This window comes from Pipistrellus hanaki, assembly GCF_964339955.1.
Source record: "Pipistrellus hanaki genome assembly, chromosome: 3".
Lineage (NCBI taxonomy): Eukaryota > Metazoa > Chordata > Mammalia > Chiroptera > Vespertilionidae > Pipistrellus > Pipistrellus hanaki.
The window spans coordinates 104946921-104970111 of record NC_140505.1 but is presented as its reverse complement, the minus strand read 5'-3'; the positions used below and the strand labels follow the sequence as shown (position 1 = coordinate 104970111).

General features: G+C 48.6%; 2 protein-coding genes across 3 annotated transcripts in view; one reads left to right on the top strand and one right to left on the bottom strand.

The window, feature by feature from the left end:
• The window catches only part of WNT5B (Wnt family member 5B), a 126248-nt gene that overhangs the window by 43750 nt on the left and 59307 nt on the right, over window positions 1–23191 (top strand). The window lies entirely within an intron of this gene.
• On the bottom strand, window positions 18412–21382 carry FBXL14 (F-box and leucine rich repeat protein 14). The gene has a single exon (XM_084878801.1). The coding sequence runs from the start codon at window positions 21243–21245 to the stop codon at window positions 20043–20045; it is 1203 nt and encodes a 400-aa protein (XP_084734927.1). The 5' UTR covers window positions 21246–21382; the 3' UTR covers window positions 18412–20042.

Below are 23191 nucleotides of genomic sequence, written 5' to 3'. Positions count from 1 at the left end.
TATATATATTTACACACACACACACACACACACACACACACACTGAGTGGCCAGATTATTATGTGTTCAGAGATTATAATAATCTGGCCACTCAATGTGTTAAAGCTTACAGAGCAGTGCCAGGAGTGCTAATACCAGAGCTTCAGACAACTTGTTTGGGGGCCGCACAGGAGAAAGTAATAGGAGATTTTTGGAGTTCATCTGAGTCAGGCCTTGAAGAGTAGGAAGAATTCTCCAATCAAACAGGGAAGGAAGAACATTCTAGGCCTGGGGGTACAGCATGCAGAGGACACAAAAAAGTGGGGAGTAATGGGATATTGAAGGTGTACACTGTTGTAAATAGTTGAGACTTTACTGTTTATGCAAAAGCTAGGGAAGGTTTTTAAGCAGGGTAGCAAGCAATATGATCTGGTTACATTTTTAGGAAGGAATCTCTGGGGATAGAGTAGAGAGTTTGGGAACCCCACCCCCCTGAAAAATGCATTTTGCATTTCTAGCAGGCACACAGGTAAATCCTATGCAGGCCATCCCAGACCCATCTGAAGGAACAGTGGTGTGAATGAGGCGCTGGATAAGTTAAAGCTGGTGGCAGAGGAGGTGCCTGCGGAGGCAGGGACAGTGAGTGCAGTTGAGAGCTGAGAAGTGCCAAGGAGTCTTTAGAACCTTCTGAAGCATGTGCAGTTCAGGGCTCCAGGGTCCCAGAGCATCGGTGATAAGAAGCCACACGAGGCCTTGCAGTCCGCCTTGTGCCTGAGCTGGAGGGTGGGTACAGCAGAGAGCTTTGGGAACACAGCCGTGGGCTCCAGAGGGTCTGCCTTGCGTAGGGACCGGGTTCGGTCACAGCCCCTTGGGAAGGCTTTGGTAGGAGTTCATTGAGAACGTTGGGCCTCCTTTTACAAGCCATCTTTGATGGACAATAGTGTATTTCACAGAAGTACTTTTTGGCCAGTAATGACAAACAGATTGGTCCTGAACTGGATGGGGGGGTCTAAACCAGGGGTCCTCAAACTTTTTAAAGTGGGGGCCAGATCACGGTCCCTCAGAAAGCTGGAGGGCCGGACTATATGAACTACTAATTCCTACTGTAACACCTCGGCTGCGCTCACTGCCCAAAAAACCTGGCGGGCCGGATCAGACTCCTCTGTGGGCCGCATGTGGCCCGCGGGCCGTAGTTTGAAAACCCCTGGACTCTAAACTCATCATTTGGGGACAACAGTACATAACAAAGTATCTCGGCTTGTCTTTTATTTGTCCTTTAAAAATCTGTACAAACAAATGTGAACAGACTCTGGACTCTAAGAATAATATTTTCTAGGGACATATATATATAGACAGATAAGCAAAACCCCAAAGGAGAAAAACTATTAAAATGAAAATAAACATCCCCCACAGCTTTAACCTCCTTTGCTCACTGGGATTCCTTTATTTCTCTTTGAGATAAAAGTAGTTCAGTTTCTCAGGAGATGCTGATTAAGAGTTAAAGAGAAATCCCTTCCTCTCTCCCTTCCTTCCTTCCTCCCTCCCTACCTCCCTCCATCCCTCCCTCACTCCATCCCCCCCTCCCTCCCCCCTCCCCCCCTCCCTCCCTCCCTATAACTCTTTCTCTGGCTCTGAATATTCTAGCCATCAGCATAGATCTCGGTGTATGGCTAGGGTTAATGGTAGTTTGAGTGAATACTGACACTGTGCCCACAGGATCCCCTGGGGGGAAGTCCTCCCCCTCATTGGTCAGTGGGAGCGCTGTGCTCAGGGCCTCCAGTCTGCCAGTGCAGTGCTCAGTGGGACTCTCCTCTTCACCCAGCACACCGAGTCCTTGCTCCTGGAGTGGCGGCTGGCGCCGGGCCATGCTCTGTCCCTGTCTGAGCTGACATTCATGGGAGCTTAGAAGGCGAAGGCACCCGGTGGCTCCCCCGGAGGCGGACAGTGAGTGGGGGGTGTGCACTGGGGAAGTGTGACGAGGGTCCCATCTCTGCGGCAGTTTCTTTGAGGAACGGTCTGGGCTCAGGTCCTGGGGAACCATTGCAGTGGTCTGCAGGTTGGGCACAAACTTTCTCCCTTTGCAGGCTCTTGGGTGGAAAAGGTCCTGTCTCCGGCGGGACTTCCCTGGCTGCGGGGCCTGCCGGCGCGGTGTCAGCGCTGAGACACACATGACAAATCATACGCAGCCCAACAGGTTTTCTTCTGTTTACACTTAACTGGCTTAGAACAGCAGGAGGAATATTTCCTGAAATGTTTCCATTCTTCTCACAGACTCTTCTGATAAGACAAAATGACTGGACATGAAGCAGAAAATAATTTGAATACAGGGGTGGGCAAAAAGTAGGTTAATAGTTGAATACAAGTAAATAATACAGTAATTAATAAATAACAATATAAGAATAAATTCATACTTCCAACTGTAAACCTACTTTTACCCACCCCGGTTGTCATTCTCTTCAAGGACCTGGTTTGGGTAGACCTGCTGTGGAAACTTTTAGCTTGTGCTGTGCTGACAAAGTCCAGACAGGCTGCGCTGATGACCGGCAAAGGCAGCTGGCGGTCCCGGGGCTGGGGGCAGGCCGGGCGTGCCGGCCATTGGGTCCCTGCAGCCCCTCACTCAGCGCCGGTGGAATCAGGGTGAAATTCACAACTGGGGAGCCTGGAGGAGGTGGGGGAGAGACCCTGAGGCCAGAGTTCAGGCTTGGAATAGGATCGGGGCTGTCACCCTCTGGGGAACTTCGAGGGAGATTAGTATTGTGTTTATCTAAACCTTGGTTTTGCCTCCTTATCCGCCACTGGCTGGTTCCCTCCTGCACTGAGAACTTGGTAAAACAGCAACCCCAACTTGTCTTATGTTTTTTTTTTTTCTTTTTCTAAAACACACATGGGACACACTCCCAGGGGCATATCTAGATTACAGGCTGCGGCGCAGATAAATCAGGCTGTGGGTTGGGAGCAGTTCCCAGTGAAACTCTGCTTCTTTCTCTCCCACTCAAGAAAGCAGATCTCTACAAGTGAGTGTAAGACATTCCTCTGTATCGCAGCCCTGGCACAGGACTCCGGCCCGTAATAGATGCCAAATAAATATTTACTGAGTGAAAGACAGCCTTGAATCCACACAAATTTGCGCTTTTAAAAAGTCATTCATAAACTCTAGCATTTTAACTATTAGTTAGCAATTATTCCCAATAAACCAGCAGGATTTTGTGATTGTGAACGAGGGTTGATTGGATTGGTCAGAAGGTATACTCATTTGTTAGCATTTGTACAGGCTCCTAAAGTGGGTTTAACTCTATAACTGATAGAGCCGAACACAAGCTTATCAGTCCTGCCACTTGACTGTCCGCATCATGTAGATAAGCTCACAGGGTTCCCAGAGAGGAACTTGAAGAGATTTGGGGAGAGAGATTTGGGGAGAGAGAACTTGGAGACCTGGGGAGAGAGATTTTTGATGTCCAATTATCGTGGATCCATTGGGAGCTTAACTTGTGCTGACAAATGCTTAATTTCAAGATACTATACAAGTCATTATAAGATTCTCTACCAGACCCAAATTTGGGGCATTTGTTACCATTGTTGGCCACTCAAAGCTGGACCCAGCCCACTCTGTCACCTGAGGCACCTCAAGGGAAGGAAGTGGTATTTCATGAGGACTGAAGGGCAATTTACCTTGTCATCCAGATTTTCCTATGCTGGATGATTGTTTTTAATAATAATTTTTTGAAATAAGGGTTTATGTATCACTTTTAAGAACAGCCTTCAATAGGCAGGTATATTTTAGTAAAAATTGTATTTAAAAACTGTGGTGTAGAGATTGCCAATCAAATACAATAATGACAGTTATCACTCACCTGGCCTCCATGAGCCTGGAAGATTGGGAGGTCCTGGGATGAATGTGGAGGGCGGCTCAGGGGAGCAGAGAGCCAGACTCTGCAGTGCGGCCGTTCCTGGGAGAGCCTGCTGTGTGAGGCATGGGGTTAGGTGACCCAGACAAGCACGTGCCTGAGTGAACAGAGAATTTCAGAAATATCTACTCAGTGATGCAACAGACGCAACTTGAGCAGAAGTTGGGTGAACGAAGGAGCTAGAAGAAGCATGACAGAGAAGTGAGGCTCCCTTTCTCCCTGTGGGTGACCCCACTTGGAGCAATCTGGAGACAGAATGTTGCATGTCTTTTGTGTGGACGCAAGAGCATTTCCCAACTATTGTAGGTATGCCCGTTGGACACAATGAACGAAGGACTGATAGCATTTCAACCTCAAGATATAATTTCATTCTCCCCTTTAGACCTTGAATAAAATTTTCTTAGTTAATTTGAAATGGAAATTCATACTTCATACTTCTTAATTCTATGCTATGTTCATCTTGCTTTTTTTTAAAATAAATTTTTATTGTTCATATTATTACAAATGTTCCTCCGCCCCCCCTCCATTGCTCTCCTCCACCAGGTTCCCACTCCACCCTCTGCCCTTTCCCCTCTCCCCATTGTCCTCATCCATAGGTGCACAGTTTATGTTCAGTCTCTACCCGCATCCCCCTCTCCCCCTTTCCCCAAGAATCGTCAGTTCACTCCCCTTCCATACCTCTGATTCTATTATATTCACCAATTAATATTGTTCATCAGATTTTTTTTTTTAATTTCCTTGGTTTTTAGATTCACTTGTTGATAGTTACGTATTTGTTGTTCATAATTTTTATCTTTATTTACTTTCTCTTCTGAAAGAACCCCCTTCAGCAATTCATATAATTCTGGTTTGGTGGTGATGAACTCATTTAGCTTTTTTTTTTATTAGTGAAGCTCTTTATCTGGCTTTCGATTCTGAGTGATAGCTTTGCTGGGTAGATTATCTTTGGCTGTAGGTTCTTACTATTCATCATCTTGAATATTTCTTGCCATTCCCGTCTGGCCTGAATGATTTCTGTTGAGAAACCAGCTGACAATCGTATAGGTGCTCCTTTATAAGTAACTACCTTCTTTGCTCTTGCTGCTTTTAATATTCTCTCTTTGTCTTTTGCTCTTGGAATTTTAATTATGAGGTGTCTTGGTGTGGTCCTCTTTGGATTCCTTTTGTTTGGAGTTCTGTGCGCTTCATGGACTTGTAAGTCTAATTCTTTCATCAGGTGGGGGAAGTTTTCTGTCACTATTTCTTTCAGTATGTTTTCGATATCCTGCTCTCTCTCATCTTCTGGGACCCCCATAATTCTGATGTTGGTTCGCTTGAAGTTGTCCCAGAGGTTTCTTACATTATCTTCAATTTTCTGGATTCTCTTGCCTTCTAGCTTCTGTGGAGGAGTGTCTTCTGGCTCTTTATGTTCCAAATCTTTGACTTGATTCTTGCGATCTTCCATTCTGTTTTTAGGACTCTGTATAATATTTTTTATTTCAGACAATGTATTCTTTATTTCTTGTTGATCCCTTATCATTTCTTGTTGATCCCTTATCATTTCTTGTTCGTCCCTTATCATTTCTTGTTGATTCCTTATTAATTCTAGTTGATCTCTTTTCATATCCTCATAGTTCTTATCGATCTTTTCTAGGAAATTCTTGGAAAACTTTATAAGCGTAGATTTGAACTCTATATCCAGTCGCTTTTTGTCCTCCATTTCTTTCGTTTGTGATCTATTTCGTTGTCGCATTTCGCAGCTACAGATGGGACAGGGTTTCAGGGTGGAGCCTACAGCCTTGGCTTCCGTCAGCCTCGCCCTATGCGGCTCCTGGGTCTCAGGGTCCTTCAGTACTCCTTGCAAGCGCCTCTGAGAGAAAGGTGCCCTCGATTTTCGCCTGCTACCAAACAGTCTAGGCTTTCCCCCAATGAGCCCGGTATTGGGGTTCAGTTCAGTTGGAAGTGGAGCTGGAGGTGGCGTTCAGAGCAGTCTGGAGCCCCAGTCTCCTTCCCACCGGGGCAATCCCGCGGCACAGCCAACCGTCCCTTCTCTGTGCACAATGTGCGCGCCGCCGGGACCTCCTCTCGCCCCTCCCCCAGGGTTCCGCCTCGAAGCCCAGCTCCCTCTGTGTGAGCCTGGGTCCCCGGGGTCTGGCCTAGAACTGGGGTTCAGAGCAGTAAGAACTGGGGCCCAGCACAGTCGGAGCTTTTATCTCCTTCCCACTAGAGAACGCCAGCCAGGCACTCAGCAGCCCTCCTCTCCGGTTCCGTCCTCTCCGTACCTTAGGCTTTTACAGCTCCTCCGCGCTTCCTTCTGGTTTTCTCCTTGCTTCTCGTTGTAGAATTTCCAGTTAGTCGACTTTCCTGAAGTTCTGGGTAATGTCCATTTTATATTTTAGTTGTATTTTATTGAAATTGTTGTGTGCGGCTGCGACTAGATGTTTACCTGGGCAGCTATCTTGGATTTTCTGGTTCCAACCATCTTGCTTTTTGAATAGAAAATTAAGGAAGTAGATCTTAAATTGGTTTTTAGATACCTGTATGATCTAATGAGAGTCTGAAAGATGTTTACATTCCGAAGTACTAAAATTTCCCACAGCCCTGAAACATCTGAGATGCATTGTTGTCACTATTTTATTCAATTATTGCTTCTAAATTACTATTTTACTTTTTCCCAAATTGTTGTTGGTAGGAAGAATGGCTTCTGAAACAAATGGTATTTTGTTCAATATAGTTTGTAAAAAGGGCAGAGAAGTATTTGAATATTGATGAATACCAAGATAGTGGTGATAAGGAAATAGGCAGCTGAGCAGTGACGCAGGAAGTGTGTCTGGAGAGAAGCTCGGAGCAGCTCTCCTGTAAGGCAGATTTCTCTCCAGTCGGGCCCCAGTCGAGGTAGTCCACTGTATCCTTTGATGCCCTTGAATGTTTCGGGTCATCTTCCTAAAGAAGAATATCTCCATCTCAGGTAGGTGAGGCTTATTCCCTCCTGGAGAAAGCTGTCACCACATCTTGATAAACAGCAGCAGTGATTCAGCAAAACTCCTGTCATTATTTGGGAGGAGGGCTCCAGGGGGTCCACTCTCACTTGCTTTTGGGGGACAACTATGCGGTCCCTTCCCCCAGTAACACCCACCAAAAGAAGTATGATGGTCAACATAATAAAATACCAGCATGATGTTTGCATTAAATATTAAATGTAATATATTAAATGTAATAAGTATGCTCTCCATCCAGTTCTCAATTGTTTAAGGTTCTTCTCAGGGAAAACTGAACACTTAATAAGGTAAATACTCATACAGATGGCCAAAACCGGTTTGGCTCAGTGGATAGAGCGTCAGTCTGCGCACTGGAGGGTCCCAGGTTTGATTCCGGTCAAGGGCATGTTACATTGGTTGCAGGCACATCCCAGGTAGGGGGCGTGCAGGAGGCAGCTGGTCGATGTTTCGCTCTCATCAATCTTTCTAGCTCTCTATCCCTCTTCCTTCCTTTCTGTAAAAAAATCAATAAAATATATTTTTTTAAAAAAAGAAATATTCATATAGATGAAAGCAGACTGGAGTTAGTGTTTTGGAATTTTGTAGGGTTTTTGTTGTTGTTATTGTTTTTGACCAAAGGTATATTAGGGACTTTGAAGAAAGCCTAGTATCTATTTTGAAATATATGCTGACTTCTAACTTTCAGAGCTGAACTGCCTAATCCTTGATCATCCCAGAATGAGTTTATGAATTTCTAACATTTCCTTTTTACTGGGTATTTGCATGCATCACTAACCAGGTGGATTTAGAAGAATGAGCAGTCTATATGCTGCAAGAGAATGATGAGAACTTAGGACCAACCTGAAATGTTCATCATTATAAGTTAATCCTTCATGAACATTCAAGATGGTCCTTCATGATACACAGAGAAGATAGTCTCCCCCCATAGTGCACATTTTTATTTATTTATTTATTTATTTATTTATTTTTAAAATGTATTTTATTGATTTTGTACAGAGAGGAAGGGAGAGGGATAGAGAGTTAGAAACATCAATGAGAAAGAGTCATCGATCAGCTGCCTCTTGCACACCCCCTACTGGGGATATGCCCACAACAAAGGTACATGCCCTTGACCGGAATCGAACCTGGGACCCTTCAGTCCCCAAGCTGACGCTCTATCCATTGAGCCAAACCGGTTTTGGCATAGTGCACATTTTTAAACAAAGATTCCAAATCCTATATAATAAAGAGCTAATATGCAAATGGTGATCATGCCCTCATGCCATAATGGCTCAGAAACTCAACACTGGGGAGAGAGGAATGGAGACCAGCCAGCCTGTGGCCAGGGAGAGGGACAAGCTGCCCGTCCCATGGTCCTGGGTGCCAGCGGCTGGGGCTATGGCCCAGGAATGGGACAAGCTGCCCACTCCATGGTCCCAGGTGCCAGCAACTATGTCTGAGCCTGTGGCCTGGGAGGGGGTGAGCCGCACGCCCTGCGGTCCCGGGAGCCAGCAGCTGTGCCTGTGCCTGTGGCTTGGGAGAGGGACAAGCCGCCCATGGTTCTGGGCGCCAGCTCCTGCAGCTGCAGCCCAAGAGAGAGACAGCCGCCTGCCCTGCAGTCCAAGGTGCCAGCACCTGTGACTGTGGCCCAGGCAAAGCTGGCCTAGGTCCTGGGTGCCAGCAGCTGGCCAGAGGAGGGAAGCCTGGGTCCTGGGTGTGGGGTGAGGTAGAGGCAGTTAGAGGTGATCAGGCCAGCAGGGGAGCAATTAGGGGCGATCAGGCCGGCAGGCAGAGGTGGTCAGGGGCAATCAGGCAGACAGTGGTGCTTAGGGACGCTCAGGCAGGCAGGCAGGCAGGCAGGCAAGCAGTTAGGAGTCAGCGGTCCCGGATTGCAAGAGGCAGTCGGACATCCCCTGAGGGGTCCTGGATTGGAGAGAGTGCAGGCTGGGCTGAGGGGAACCTCTCTCCTCCTGCCACATACCCCCCCCCCATGAATTTCATGCACCAGGCCTCTAGGAGGGTAATAAAAATGGTTGGGATTTTATATTTTTATCCATGTTTTACATCAGGAGTTTCATGGCTATTTGCTCAGTGTGCAAATGAGGGGAAGGGTCATTGTGCACAGATAAGACGAAGGACATCTGGCAGGATTGGGAACAGGACCTTCTGCCCTCCGGCCCGGGCAACCTTCTGAGTGCCCTCAGTCAGCAGTGTGCGGACGCGGTGCGAGCTCTCCCCTCTGCACACAGAGCAGGGTTAGAGGTTAATGAACGAGTGCTCTCCCCACACAGGAGATCCTGTCCCATACTGGGTTTCTAAATGAGAGCTTAAATGGGGTCAGAATAGGACCTGCATGTTGCTTCCAAACTCTCTAAATCTTTGTGAAGTGATGGTGTTCAGAGATGACATTCTCCCCCCAGAGAAGGAAGAGATGAGGCTCTGTGCTGAGGAGCTGGGCGGCCACTGCCGGCTCCGTCTGTCTCCAGGCAGGGCCGCATGGGAACAAAGCAGGGGGAGGTCCCCGCTGCCCCCCATTCTCCTCTAGTAATCCCTTAAAAAATAATTGCAGACCCGAACCTCTGGCCTCCAGCACGTTTTCCACTTGGTTAGAGGCCTTTGTGAGGTGGGAAAGACCTGCGGGCTCGTACATTGTGCAGAGGCCTGAAATGTCCAGCTGGGTTTTTTCCATCAAAAGGGGATTTTAGTAAAACCATTATCAGGGGCTTAAAGGAGAAAAGCTGTTGAGCCTCAATCGAGGGGGAGATTAGCGTTGGCAGGTTTGTTTTGGGCTCTGGAAGGTGGGAAGGCATTTGGAGCCCACAAGTGCCTTAGTTTCTCGGCGGGTTCCTGGCAGGTACCGGAGTTCGCATGGACACGGGGGTGGGAACGAGCGGGCTTGGGGCTGGCACAGGCGGCTTACACTCTGGGCCCTCAAGGGGAAGGCAACCCAAATCAGGGAGGATTGCAAGGTAACCCGTGAGCCCTGTCTGGTGCTGTGTACGAGGCCGTAAGACTCGCTTCAGGTTATGTGCGTCCACGTCACCTGGAACCCCCCCCCCCCCCCCGCCACCTCCGCAGCCCTCTCTGCGCCCCTCTTCACGCCCCATATGCAGCAATAGGAAATCAGGAACCCCAGGAGTGGCTGGTTCCTTTAGAGAGCAAGTGGATGGATGCCTGTGTGGCACCTTTATTTTCGGGAGGGAGGGAGGGACTGAGAAGACGGAGGAAGGTTAAGAAAACAGCGGTGGTGGCCGCCCAGTCTGCAAATAAGCGCTCAGGCGGTGTGGACCTGCGACTGTGCTCCTGGGTGAGGCTTTGGGGAATGTCACCGAAAATAGAATCTCGGTCTTCTTGGGATGACAAGAGCTGTCAGTGATGCCTGCTGGGCCGGGACGGAGTGTGGGGCCTGAGGTGGCGGTGGTGGCGGCCGCCGGGCAGACTGCTGCTGAGGGGCGTGTGAGGTGCCGCTCAGAGCTGCCCGGGAGACACTTGCTTTCTGTTCCTCCCTGCAGACGCCGTCGCCCTGCGTGTTCCCTGTGGAAACGGGCTGGCAGATAAAACACAGTGTCTGTCCTGACGCGTTTGAGGACCCGTGGCTGAGGTGGGGCAGGGGCGGCCGCAGGGTCTGAGCAGGACATTTCGGTCTGTGCTGCCATCACCCCCCACCCGTTCCCTCATCACAGGTTCACCTCTGGCCAGCCTGGCGGCCTATTGGTCAAAATAGGTGTCTCAAGTCAGATTCAGACAATGAGAGAAAGAAACGTGCACGCCCAGGCGAGCTGCTTTCGAGACTGCAAACCCAGCAGCAGCCCTCCCGGGTCACCCTGAGGACCACTTTCTGGCATGGCTGGCGTTCCCGTCCCCACTCTCCCTCACTGACGTTCATGCTCTGTGTCTTTATCCTCCCCGCTCCTCCGCCCGCCCTGTGCTTCCTCCTCCTCTGCTTCGTGTGGACCGATAGGTCCATGGTCTCTTTTTCATTCCTCCTCCTCTGTTCTTTTTCTTTTTCTTTTTTTAAAATATATTTTATTGATTTTGTACAGAGAGGAAGGGGGAGAGATAGAGAGTTAGAAACATCAATGAGAGAGAGTCATTGATCAGCTGCCTCTTGCACACCCCCTACTGGGGATGTGCCCGCAACCAAGGTACATGCCCCTGACCGGAATCGAACCTGGGACCTTTGAGTCCCCAAGCCAACGCTCTATCCATTGAGCCAAACCGGTTTCGGCCCTCCTCCTCTTTTTTTTATGGGGGTTGTTTTCCCCAAATCTGCATTCATTTGGCGTGGTCCCTATCCATGGCATAGTGCAGCCGGGTGTCCGTGAAGCACCGGGGGCTTGTCTGCTTTTGTAAGGCCTTCGTGGATGGTGCCGGGAATGGTCTTTCGCTTCATGTCTGGGCCCTGCGTTTCAGAAGCTCATCCTTCCTCCTCTCGTCTCTAACCAGGACTGATCTTTATGTCACCGGGCTAATGAGCTGTGCTTCCTCCAGCTCATACACTTGGCAGGAGTTGCCACAGGGGGTTTCTGTCTTCCACCTTCCACATTTTTATTCCATGTTTGCCCCAGCTGCCCTTAGGGTGTGTGCTTTGATTCCCTGAGGCTCGGCAACTGAGCTGCAAAAGGGCAAGAGCCCCAAGGCCTTTCCTCCTCGTTGTGTATTTCACGGAATCTGGCCGAGTTGGCTCGGAAGTTTTTCTCTTTAATTTCTGCAACCTTTTCCCAAGGTCTGTGTTCCATAGGGGGGCGTTAAAGTGAGGAAGCTTACTTCTTTATCAGGGCCCGTAATCATTTTCAGTTTCATAGATACTCTCAGATCTTATAAAGATGTTCCACCTGGGCAATAAAGATACTAATTTTAATAATAAAAAGTAGACACACCTAAAATTGTAAAAATATTTTTGTTTTTCCTCAAGAAAATCTTTAGGATTTTTCATCACAGACAATACACTTCCTATTTTTTTTGTAATAAACTAGCACTTTTGCTCTTGCTGTTAAAATCGGTATCTTCATGCATGCTAAACATTTTCCCCACTTGTTCCCTCATACTTCCCAGATATGACAATCAAACGGGATTTGTATGAGATGGTCTTTAAGAAAAATGAGCTGATGTTTCATTCCCTTGGCTGCCAAAGCAGGGAGCTGCTGGCTAAACCCGGGGCCTCTGTGCGGGGGCTGCATCTGTTAACCTGCTCCAACAAGCAAAGTGCTCAGCACCTGGCTTCCTTTGAGTAGGGTCACTGATGTCTTAAAATTCCAGTTCATCTTTTTGGCGACATGAAATTCCCTTCTGTTAAGTCTCACAGCCTGGGGAAACGCTTTTTCGCTTTTCCGGGTGTGCGGTGGAAGACTGAAGCTGGCCGCGGGCATTTGTCGGGCGGGAGGAGGCTGTAGCGCCCGCTGGAAATAGCCAACTCACAGACAATGCTGCCACCTGCTGACACAACACAGGATTTGCAGACTTTTTGGATAAATAAATTTCACTTTCTCACTTTCCATCTTCCACATTGAGAAACAAACAGTTTTGCATTCACTGTACATTTTCTTCCTCATAGTAGACCTTAAAATTGTCTACAAGGTTAAAATTGTCTTAATAACCTTGAGGTAAAGAAAAATACAGGATGGGACTTCCAATTCCTGATACTGATGTGGGCACGATTCATAGCTCCAGCACAGTGGGAGGGTGAATTGTGTGAGCGGGCGGGAGGGGTTGTTTGGTTTTTCTTTGTGTGTGTGTGGGGGGGGGGGGGGGAGGTGGGATGGGAGAGGTCCAGGAACAATCCAGGAGACAAAAATAACTTTCCACCCCTGCCTCTCAGTAAAGTGTAGTGCTTGACCTCTATATCCTAACTTGCACATTTTTATTTCTAAAGTAAGCAGTGATGAGGCTGTGTGCGGAAATCGTGTCATGCTTATGGCGGTGAATTCCTGCAGTTCCTCTTGTGATTGCACTGAGCATGAGACCTGCATGTGTGGAAAAGGACAGGCCAGCTGCCTGCCTTTGGGTTACGCTGTGCTGATTGTCGCCATTTGACTCTGAGCTCAAGCGCAGACGCCAGCTAGAGTTGGGAGAGCCAGTCATCTCTTCCAGACTCAGACAATGCGAAGCCCTCCTTTCCTGCCTTCAGCAGCGAAGCTACAAGCTTCCTGAAACTCAGGAGACCGCAGAACCTGGCTATACTGTTTCTATAGATTCCTATAATAATCTAAATTTGTGCACTTGAAACAAACTAGAAGAATTGGAAATTATCACTTTAGTTTTGTCATTTTCATATTGTTTGCTGGTCCTTTTGGGGAGGGAGTTCACAAAAGTGGGCTTTGAGCTATGAAGTTAAGGTTTAAAACACTGAAGGCATCTAAGAACATTACAAATTTGAGGGGTTTAACTATTGTAATCCCTTCCTTATTTTACCCACCTGTCTAAATTTAGCCTCGGTGATTTTACTAGATTCTTAGGAATGTCAGGACTCGCCCTCCTCCCCACCCCCACTTCTCAAAAAACAAACTGGAAGCAAGAGGCAGCTATTCCTGAGGTAAAGACTTCCTAAAGATAAATATTATGGACTAGAGGCCCGGTGCACAAAATTCGTTTGGGGGTGCGGGGCTGGGGGTGGTTCCCTCAGCCTGGCCTGCACCCTCTCCAATCTGGGATCCCTCTCCCAATCTGGAACCACTGACTCCTAACTGCTCACCTGCCTGCCTGCCTGACCCCCCCTAACAGCCTGTCTGCTCTCCCTTCCTCTCCATGCCCTTCGGACCCCTGGTGCAGACTTGCTGAGAGCGCTCGGCCGCAGCCCCGCCCCCATCCTGATTGGTCATATGTGACAACGTTCTGTATAATTTGCATATTCCTCTATTACTAGTATAGATGTTTGTGATAAACATTTCCATACTCTTTTTCTATGAGAAAAACAATGATTTCCAAGCCATATTGAGTAATTCCACACTTTTATTAAAAAAGTTAATCTGGTTTCGAATATCTATTTTCCCACAGTCTAATTCCATTAACTTGGACCCCTGATGAGTCTAATGATTGACAGACAGCTGTGCTAGATCTGATCCTTCTGGAGTGTGGATTACATAAATTGAGGAGTAATAAACATAAGAGGCTGCCTAATATTAACAAATTAGACCCTTGTCTTACTAGACAAGAGGGATTTGTAACTAAAACATCTGTGAAGTCAAGCCTTTTTAACCTTGCATGAAAATAGTGTTTCCCACACTCAATTCTACTTTATAAAAGGATTGCATGACAAACACTCATAAATGTCTTAAACGTGTGTAAGTTCTTAGCTTTGAGGCTATTACAAACCAGACTTCCAGTGTTTGTTCATTACATTGCTGTTTGTCACAAAGCAGTGCTTTAGAAACTAGTTTAAGACCTCTGAGGATAGCAAGTGACAAATTTGACACTACTAGCTACTTGTACCCATAATCCATTTACTAACTTGCACTAGTTTTTGGCTTCTTGAATAGCCCTATATATAATGCTTGCAAAACATGTATCTGTGTTTGCATAACTTAATGCTTATTAAATAGTTGTAACTTTCAGCATTTGGAAGTTTTGTGTGTTTTTTACTCCCCAAGAAAATATGCTCTGTTCACCACTTTTCCGAAGCAAGGGATCAGGACGGTGCTTTGCAGTGTCTCGGGGAAAGATCAGAGAGCTACCTGCATGCCGATCACTCCTGGGTGTGGTCATTAAGTCTGGAGCAGCCCTGGCTCCGGCACTGACCCTTCATATCACCTAGGCAGGATCTTTCCCACCCTTGCCAAGCCTCTTTCCCCACTTATGAAATCAAATGTGCAGTCCCTGCCAGATTTGGGAAAACAGACTGTGAGACAGAGAACGCAGTGTGATGACTAAGTTCTTCCAGCAGGCCGCATTCACATTCCAGCAGTCCCACCTGGTGTCTTTGCTGCTACTGGAGACCTCATTCTTCTCTTCTTTGTAATGGAGACTATTTTCCACTATCACAAATAAAAGCAAACGTACAAGAATATGTGGCATTTGTCTTTCAAAACAAAGTGCAAAAGTAATACAGTAATAAAAGCTTGCCTTTAAAAAACAAAAGTACACTTTTTTTTTTTGGGTTAACCAACAGCAGGCGGGGGAATTCCACTGGTACTCGGTTTGATTTGAGGAATTCCACTGGTACTCGGTTTGATTTGAGGGAATTCCACTTGTACTCGGTTTGATTTGATTGGAGCCCCGCTCCAGGGCTGCGCAGTTGAGATCTCGGCTCACTTTCCCATGCACCTAGCCTCGGAGACTTGGCTTTCCAGAGCCCACGTGTGCTGGGCAGGTACAGACCGCAGCACCAGGGGAAATCAGAGCAGTCCTTGGAAAAGAGAAAAAGACTGAAACTGACCATGTGGCATTTAAATTTGCCAGTTGTCTAAAAATACCCCCTTTTTTTTACCCAAGTCTGAGAGTATACATATGGTCTTAGTCTGAGTGTGCACTTACCTTTGATAAGGTCTAAATTATTAAGAGTTGGCGCTGACCCAGGTATGGATGTTTCATAACATTGTTTTTCAAAAGATTTAATTTGCTACCTAATTTTGAACACATATGTGGATGAAAGTGAGATGTGTGGTCTAAGCATCAGCTTAAGTTTGAATGTAGCTTTTTCCCAATTCTGAATCTTGTGCTTTACACATGATACACATTATTTAATAATAAAAAGCCTCACCCCTGACTCCTCAGGGGTTCACAGTGGCACAAAATTTAGGTCTTGCCCTCTAGTAAAGGGATGTAATTAACTTTCAAAAAGGAGCAGTGTTTGGTGAGGGAAGAGAAAGACAGCAGGGCAGCCAGGGGCTGAGGGGCTGGGAAAAGCGGGTTGTCAGAAGCTCTCTGAGGTCTTGGTTTTGTCTCACTAATCGGATGTTTTACTCAGTAGACTCTTATACTTTGGAAACAGTGGTCCCTGGAGGCCCCTTCCCTTACCTCTTTGAAAACCTGGGGTGAGGTAGGGGCCTTCTGTAAGCCCAAGTGAAAGGTTTTCGTCCCAAGACCAGCATCTACCTAGTAACCACTGCAGGAAGCAGGATTTGGGTAAAAGCCAGTCTTCAATTTATGTATCCTGTGTCCTTACTGAAGACAGTTCTTACCTTTATAAAGAAACTCCATTAAAAGGAACATTTGCTTCGTCAGGTTCTTGTTGTTATTTAAACCATTAAAGAAGATGATGAGGATATACTGTGAGTTAGGCAAGCATCCTTGTCCCTGTTAGCAAATGTGGAATCAATCAAGTGGGCCCTCCCCGCCTGAGGACTGAGGAATTCAGCAGGAAGGAGTCAGAGCTGAGAGAGTTATGTAACACACCCAGCTCTTAGCCAGAGGCCCACCATGGTCCTCAGGGGCTGAGAAACTGTCTGAACCCCACCAAGTTACATTTGTAAATAATCTCTTCAATACAGGCCTTCCAGGGCTACTGCCCGATGAGACGGAGAAAAGAAAGGTATGTGGAACCCTGTCTTAACTTCAAAGAGTTTATCTGGAGGTTTATTAATACTAGATGATAAAGTTTACAGACTTCCTATTTTGGTTTTTCAGTTCTGAAGTTTTAGCAAATACCTGAACCAGGTTTTTTCTGTTATTCTTAAAATTACCCTTGACTTTTAAGTTTTGTACCACCCACAAAATATGTGTCAACTAATTTTCTTTAGTGCATCTATTCTTTAGGAGCGTTTTCCCTGCTTGTAGGTTTGGTGGAGAGTGAACCCCGTCCTGCGGCATAAGCATGTCCACACCATTTAAACAGCTTCCCCTCCTGTGAGGTTTCCTGCTGGGAACCCAGGTCCGGTAATGACCACCCGCCGCCTCAGTGAGCAGAGGGAGGTGGACTTCAGAAATGGGCCTGGTCTGAGTTCTGGCTCCCCTCAACCAGCAGTGGGGTGACTTAAGGAGAACAGTATACTTTACTGGAAAATAGCATATCTTTCAGCAGGTTGCTTTGAGGACTAAAAGAAGTACCATGCAAAGCACACTATAGTTTCTTAACACATATTCCTTTTCTTCTATCCAAAAAGGTTGAAAGATAAGTTAACCTTGACTGATGAAAGTGGTTTGTTCATCTTTTCCAGAGACACTCCAAATGTATTAGGTATGCCTCGTTCAGGATGAGGACACTAGGCTCATGATCTTTAACTTTCAAGCGTTAATTTGCCAACCTTTTGTCAAGCTTGTGTTTAACCTTTAAAGTAAAAACCAAACAAAACAGAGAACATAAAACCCTTCTGTAACAGTTGGTAGGATTATGTGGGGTGTTAAAATGAAGACTGTGAGCACAGAGCCTGGGACTTAGAAGGTGCCCCAGTTTTTATTGACAATCTGTACAGCCACACAGTGTCTTGGAAAAAGAAAACCAGCTGAAGAACCTACAGTTTATGTGACCTTCATGTGTAGTAGTGTCAAATGCTAAATTAGAAAACTGACCCTAATTCAAAACCCCCACTTAGGACTGGGGTCCCCCCCCCCCCCCCCCCCCCCCCCCCCCCCGCTTCCCCCTCCAGGCAGTAAGTTAAATGGAGGAGAGCCACACCTTCCCAAAGAAAAGGAAGATGGATTCAGTGTCAGGCTCAATTAGACCCAATTATGATGGCTCCTCAGAAAGGAACAATGCAGCTTTTGTGATATGCTCAAGCAGAAGGCTTGGACATTGTACAAAGCAACCTTATCCAAGAGAAACCGGGTTCTAGCTCTCTTCCTGGAAAGAGGTGCTTATCCAGGGAAGTTTTATACCACTCTTATCAGCTGTTGCTGGATTTTTCAGAAACAACTATGAAAGATCTATGTGAACCAGGAATATAAATTACTTCACTGTTTGAGCAGCATTTATATTCTTCCATCTCCAAAGCCCAGCCACAGAATGTCAGATTAGTTACTGTCTATCAAAGGGAACGCTTTGCTAAAATTGTTGGTTTTCACTTATCTGCCCCTAAATAGTCTTAAGAACCCTCACACAGCGTTGGAAGTGCTTAAAATGCAAACGTGCAAGGACTCCTGGCCGACCTCCCCATCCCCCAGCAAAGTGCGCCAATACGGCCAGGCCCGGAGGAGCATGTTAAAAAGAGGGGCTGAGCGGCCCTCCTCCTCTCCCCGGGACCCTCACTCACACTGAGATTCAGTATGCATGACTGAGCCAGCAGCGAGGGAGCAGGGACAGCCCTCTTTTAACTTTCTGAACAATGGCTTCAGTTCCCTCAGCCTTCACCATTTCACATCCTCCCCACACCCACTCAGAGTGTAAAGAAACCCATCTTTCTTCCCCACTTCCATATCTTACGACCTGTTTTTTGAACATTACCCCTAGATGTAATTTCCACCCAAAGAAAAACTGGCTACTCTGAGGAAACTGTGACTCTTACAAATCTGGTTTTTTAAAGTTTCATTTGTTCAGTTTCTGTAAATTTCCATTTTGTTGACAGTTGAAAACCAAATTATATAAATCTCCAATCTCACCATATTTCGAAAAACAAAACATTTAGATGTCAGTAGGAAACCTTATACAGAATACATTTTAACCATGAGCTTACTCATAGCACATAGGACGCTCCGACGTCTATGTCTTATTTCCTTTTACTTGAAAGCACACAAACAGCACCTCCGACTTTGGCATGTACCCAAACACACTGCCTTCAAAATAATTCACAGCTACAAGGTTTTTTTTTTTTTTTTCAAAAACATACTTCATATTTCCTCTTTTATTATATAAATATCAGTTTAACCTTTTACTGTAAGAATATAAACGTTTTAAGAGGATCTTTGTTATTTATACAAATTCACAAACAGTACAATTAATTGATAAAGGTCTCTGGGTTTCTTTTAACTCCATGGTCTCAAATGTTGCTGTGGAGGATTCTAAAAACAAACAAACAAACAAAAAAATCCAACAAAAATATACATCCTACTGAAAAGCGATTTTTTTTAAAGCCACAAGTTCCAACCCCCACCAAAATAAAGTCATCTACTCCTCCATTTAGAAACAATTTTTAAAACCCACAAACTCCCATTTTATTAACAGAACAGAGATAAGACATGAATTTCAGTCTCCTCCCCTTCACATTACAGCCCAGGGCTCTGTGGGCAGCTCTGCTCCTCTGCTTCCAACAGGAAGCTCACTGTGTGACCCTTTTTGTGAGGAAACTTGGAAGAGGGTGAGGGTAGGGCGGAATTTGCATATATAATAACAATTTTCAAGACAATCTGCATCTCAAACAAAACAGTCCAACTCTCATTTTCCCCACACATTTGTGCTATAAATTAAGTCAAGATTTAGGAACGTTGTTGGGCTCTCAAATCCCAATGGACAAGGAGAAAAATGATTATAGCCAAAATGTGGAAGTGGGACATACTGGATGGGTGGGGTGGGGAAGAAGCCAAAACAAAAAAGACACAAACCCAATGGGCATCTTTCCAGTCTAGGCACAAAAATGTTTTAGTCTCAAAATATCTCTCTTGTAGAATTCCAGGGCTTCAGAGAAAAAAGTAAACTAAAACGAGGTAGCCAGACATATATATATATAAAATTTATATATATATAATATATAGAATATATTCAGCAGAAAAAAAGGACCATGATTTCAAATCTCTTAAAAAAGGAAAAAAAAAAAGGCAATAAAAAAATGAAATGAGCATGAATAGCAGAGTACTGTAAAAAGAGAAATGATGAGAACTGGGATTAGCTACAAAGTGGAAGAAGGGTGAAAAGGCCGTTGTAGTCGGGTTTGATTTCATCCATTTCAAAATAAAAACCAGATCACAGTATTCAAATGAAAGCTTAAGTGAAGGCAGACATTTTCTTCAACTCCCCAGGGCCAAAGGACTGGTTACTCCCCACCCCCACCCCATTTGGAAATGCAGCGCAGTGGGGATACAGTAGCTCCATCGGCCCCTCCATTCCCCACAGTAGAGAGAAGTGGACAGGTAAGTAGCCGAGTCTCTCTCTTCATCCTCAGGGGAAAGGGGGCAGTACGGGACGGGTAGCAGAGGAACCCCCAGAAGCAATGAATGGGCATGTAAGCGGGCAGGGGTGCTGGAGGGGGGAGAAAATGAGCCTGAGGCTTCGTGTCACTGTCCCATCTCACCCACTGCAATGACCTACGCATAAGGGCGCATGTGGCGTTGAGAGTGCAGGGAGGGTGGTGGTGACAGGATGATGGAGAGGGGACAAGGGGAGTTGATGCAGCCACCCTCACCTGACCTTCTCACTGTCCGTCATCTGCCAGAGTCCCAGGTTGAGTACCTTGAGGCAGGGCAGCTGTGTGATGCGCTCCAGGCCGCGCTTGGTGATGCGGGTGCAGCCGTACAGGTCTATGCCGGTGAGCTGGCTCAGGTGCTCGGCGATCAGCTCCAGGCCCTTGTCGGTGATGCGCACACACTGCCCTATGTTGAGCGTGCGCAGCCCGTGCATCTGCCGCACCATGCGGTTGATGCCGTCGTCACTGATGTGGCAGGAGCAGAGGGAGAGAGACTTGAGGCCGTCCAGCCCCTGCGCTATGTAAGCCAGACTCTGGTCCCCCACCTTGTCGCAGAACGACACGTCCAGCCCCGAGAGGCGCAGGCTGCCCATGGCCAGATGCATGATGCCCGTGTCACTGATGTTGTCGCAGGAGCGCAGGTTAAGGCTGCGAAGGCTGCCCATGTGCGACAGGTGCAGGAGGCCCGCGTCCGAGATTCCCCCGCAGAAGCTGAGGTTGAGGAGCCTCAGGCCCGTCAGGCCCCGGGAGATGTGCTTCAGAGACAGATCGGTGAGCTTCTGGCAGTCCTGCAGCGTGAGCTGCTCCAGGCCCAGGCAGCCCTCGGCCGCGCTGCGCGTCATGCCGGCCAGGTGCCCGATGCCCACGTCCGAGAGGTGGCGGCAGCTGCGGAGGTTAAGGCTCTTGAGGCGCTGCAGGCCCCAGGCGATGAGCAGCAGGCCGGTGTTGGTGATGTTGCTGCAGCCGCCCAGCTCCAGCACCTCCAGGCCCTTGAGGTACTGGGCGATGCGGCCCAGGCTGCTGTCGGTGATCTGCTTGCAGAGGCTCAGGTTGAGGGCGCGCAAGGAGCCGATCTCCTGCACGAACGCGTGGCCCAGCCCGTTGTCTGTGAGGTTGTAGCAGCCGCTCAGGTTGAGGCTCTCGATGTTGGCCATGCCCTGGATCACGTAGCTGAGGCTGCGGCGGAGGCTCAGGATCTGCACCCGGCGGATGCCCCGGGCCTGCAGGCTGGGGAACAGCGACGGGTTGGCCCGGCGCAGGTGCAGCTTGGCCTCCACCCCCCGCCACACCGACTTGTGGTAGGCGGCGTCCCGCCAGGCCGCACACACCTGCGCCGCGCGCCCCTTGTCCCGGACGTCCAGGTAGCCAAAGATCATGGCCAGCAGCTCGGGGAACAAGCACGAGATGTGGGTCTCCATCTTCCTCCTCCCCCCGCCGCGGAGCCGGGGGGGAGGAGGCGACGAGCGCGGTTCGCCCCGACCGCCGCCGCCGCCGCCTGGGGCCCAACGGACGGCCCCTCCCCGCCTTCCGGCTCCGGCCGCCGCCGCCGCTCCTCCTCCTGGTCCGTCCTTCCTTCCTGCCTGCCTTCCTTCCTGCCGGCTTCGCCTCCCTTCCCGTCCCTCCCCCCGCCCCGGGCTCCGCTCGGTCCTCACATCCCGGGCGGGGAAGGCGCCCTCACTCACTCCCGGGCCGGCCGGGCCGCCGCGCCGCCGCCGGGGCTCTACCCACGCCGCGCCCGGGCCGCGCCGCTCCGCCCGCGCCGCCGCCGCTCCCACGCCCCCTGCCGCATCCTCCGCCTCCCGCCGCGGCCACGGCCACGGCCACGGCCGCCCCCGCTCCGGGCCGGCGCCGTGCGGGCCCGGGGGCTGCGCGCTGGGGCTCCGGGCGCCGGGAGGCTTCCTGCTGCCTTTGTCTCCGTCCGCTTTTCAAAGCTCCCAGCCCGGGCCGCCCGCACTCCGCCGCCCAGGCGGGGGGACCAGGAGGCCGCTCCGGGCCACGGGCGCGCGGTCCTTCCCCCGCCGTCCGCGGGCAGCTGGCAGCCGCAGGCCCGGCAAGGAGGACGCGGCGGCCGGGCGGCCGGAGCGCGTCTCGGCGCAGAGCCGGGCGAGCAGGCGGGCCGCGCGGTGGTAGCGCCCGGGACGGAGCTCGGCGGCACCGCCGGGCGCCGGGCCTCCTCCTCGCCTCCCCCCGCGCGCCGCGCAGTGGTACGGCCTGCGCTGCCGGAACTGTCGGGGCCGTTGCCCTGGAAACCGAGTCCTGCCTCTGGTCGCGGCTGGAGCGTTAACCCTGTAGGCCCCGCCGGGGAGCTGCTGTCTGTCGGCGGAGCCCTCCCCGCCGCCCCACCGCCGCGCGGGAGCCGGTCCCTCTCTGGGCCGCGCACCGGCCCCCCTGCTCTTCCCTCGGCTGCTGACGTCTGCACAGCCTTGCCCATAGTTTGCCCGACAATTCCTGGCCCTGCTTCACACCTTCTCCCCTTATTATCCCGGCAGACCCTCCTCCCGGGAGTAATGCTCAGTAGTCAACGCCCGGACTCCCCTTCCCTTTTTTTTTTTTTTTTTTTTTTTTTTTTTTTTTTTTTTTTTTTTTTTTTTTTTTTACTGTCTCTAATGCCCCTTAACACGTCTCTGTTATCACACCTTCAGTTCTCCCCAATGGAGTAGTTTACGATTCCTTTCTCTCTAGTCTTTGCCCTAAATTATGGAGAAACTCAGCTCTACTTATTCATACCTTCTCGACACTTAGCCTCTCCAGCCCCCATTCTAAGCTTATTTACTGCGGCTTCCTCACAGCACCGTGTTTCCTGCACCGCTGTGCGTGGCTCCTCAGTGCGCTGTACAAAACTTCCCTACCCCCTGCTCTTGCTGCCAGCTCTGAGCCGGCCGGGTGCTCCCCATGCCTAGGCACACACTCAGCCCGCTTTGTCGTCAGAAGGCAGCAGCCTTGTTTTATGACCTTTTCTTTCTCATCAGCCTCTTAAACTGTATATAAACTGTATGGCCCAATTATGCTGATAGTCAATATATCTGTATGTGCTAACACAGATTTACTTCTTTATAAGCCAGAGCGACTATTGGGATTGGTGAAGGTGCTGCAGCATATGTCTGTTAGTTTATAAACTGTGTTTTATGGAACCAGGATTGCAATGTTCTGTTCTAAAAATGTGGCTCCTGGGTCTTAAATGCCCACACAGAGGATAGGATTTCAGAGATTCGTGTTAAGTACCCCAAACTAAGAATTTTTGAATCAGAGAAAATGACCCTCTATATTTTTTTTATGAATTTATGGATTCAAGATACAAGACAACCCAATTTAGTTATCAAAAAGGAAAATGGTTTTATTGATTCTTTGAGGACCTGAAAAAATT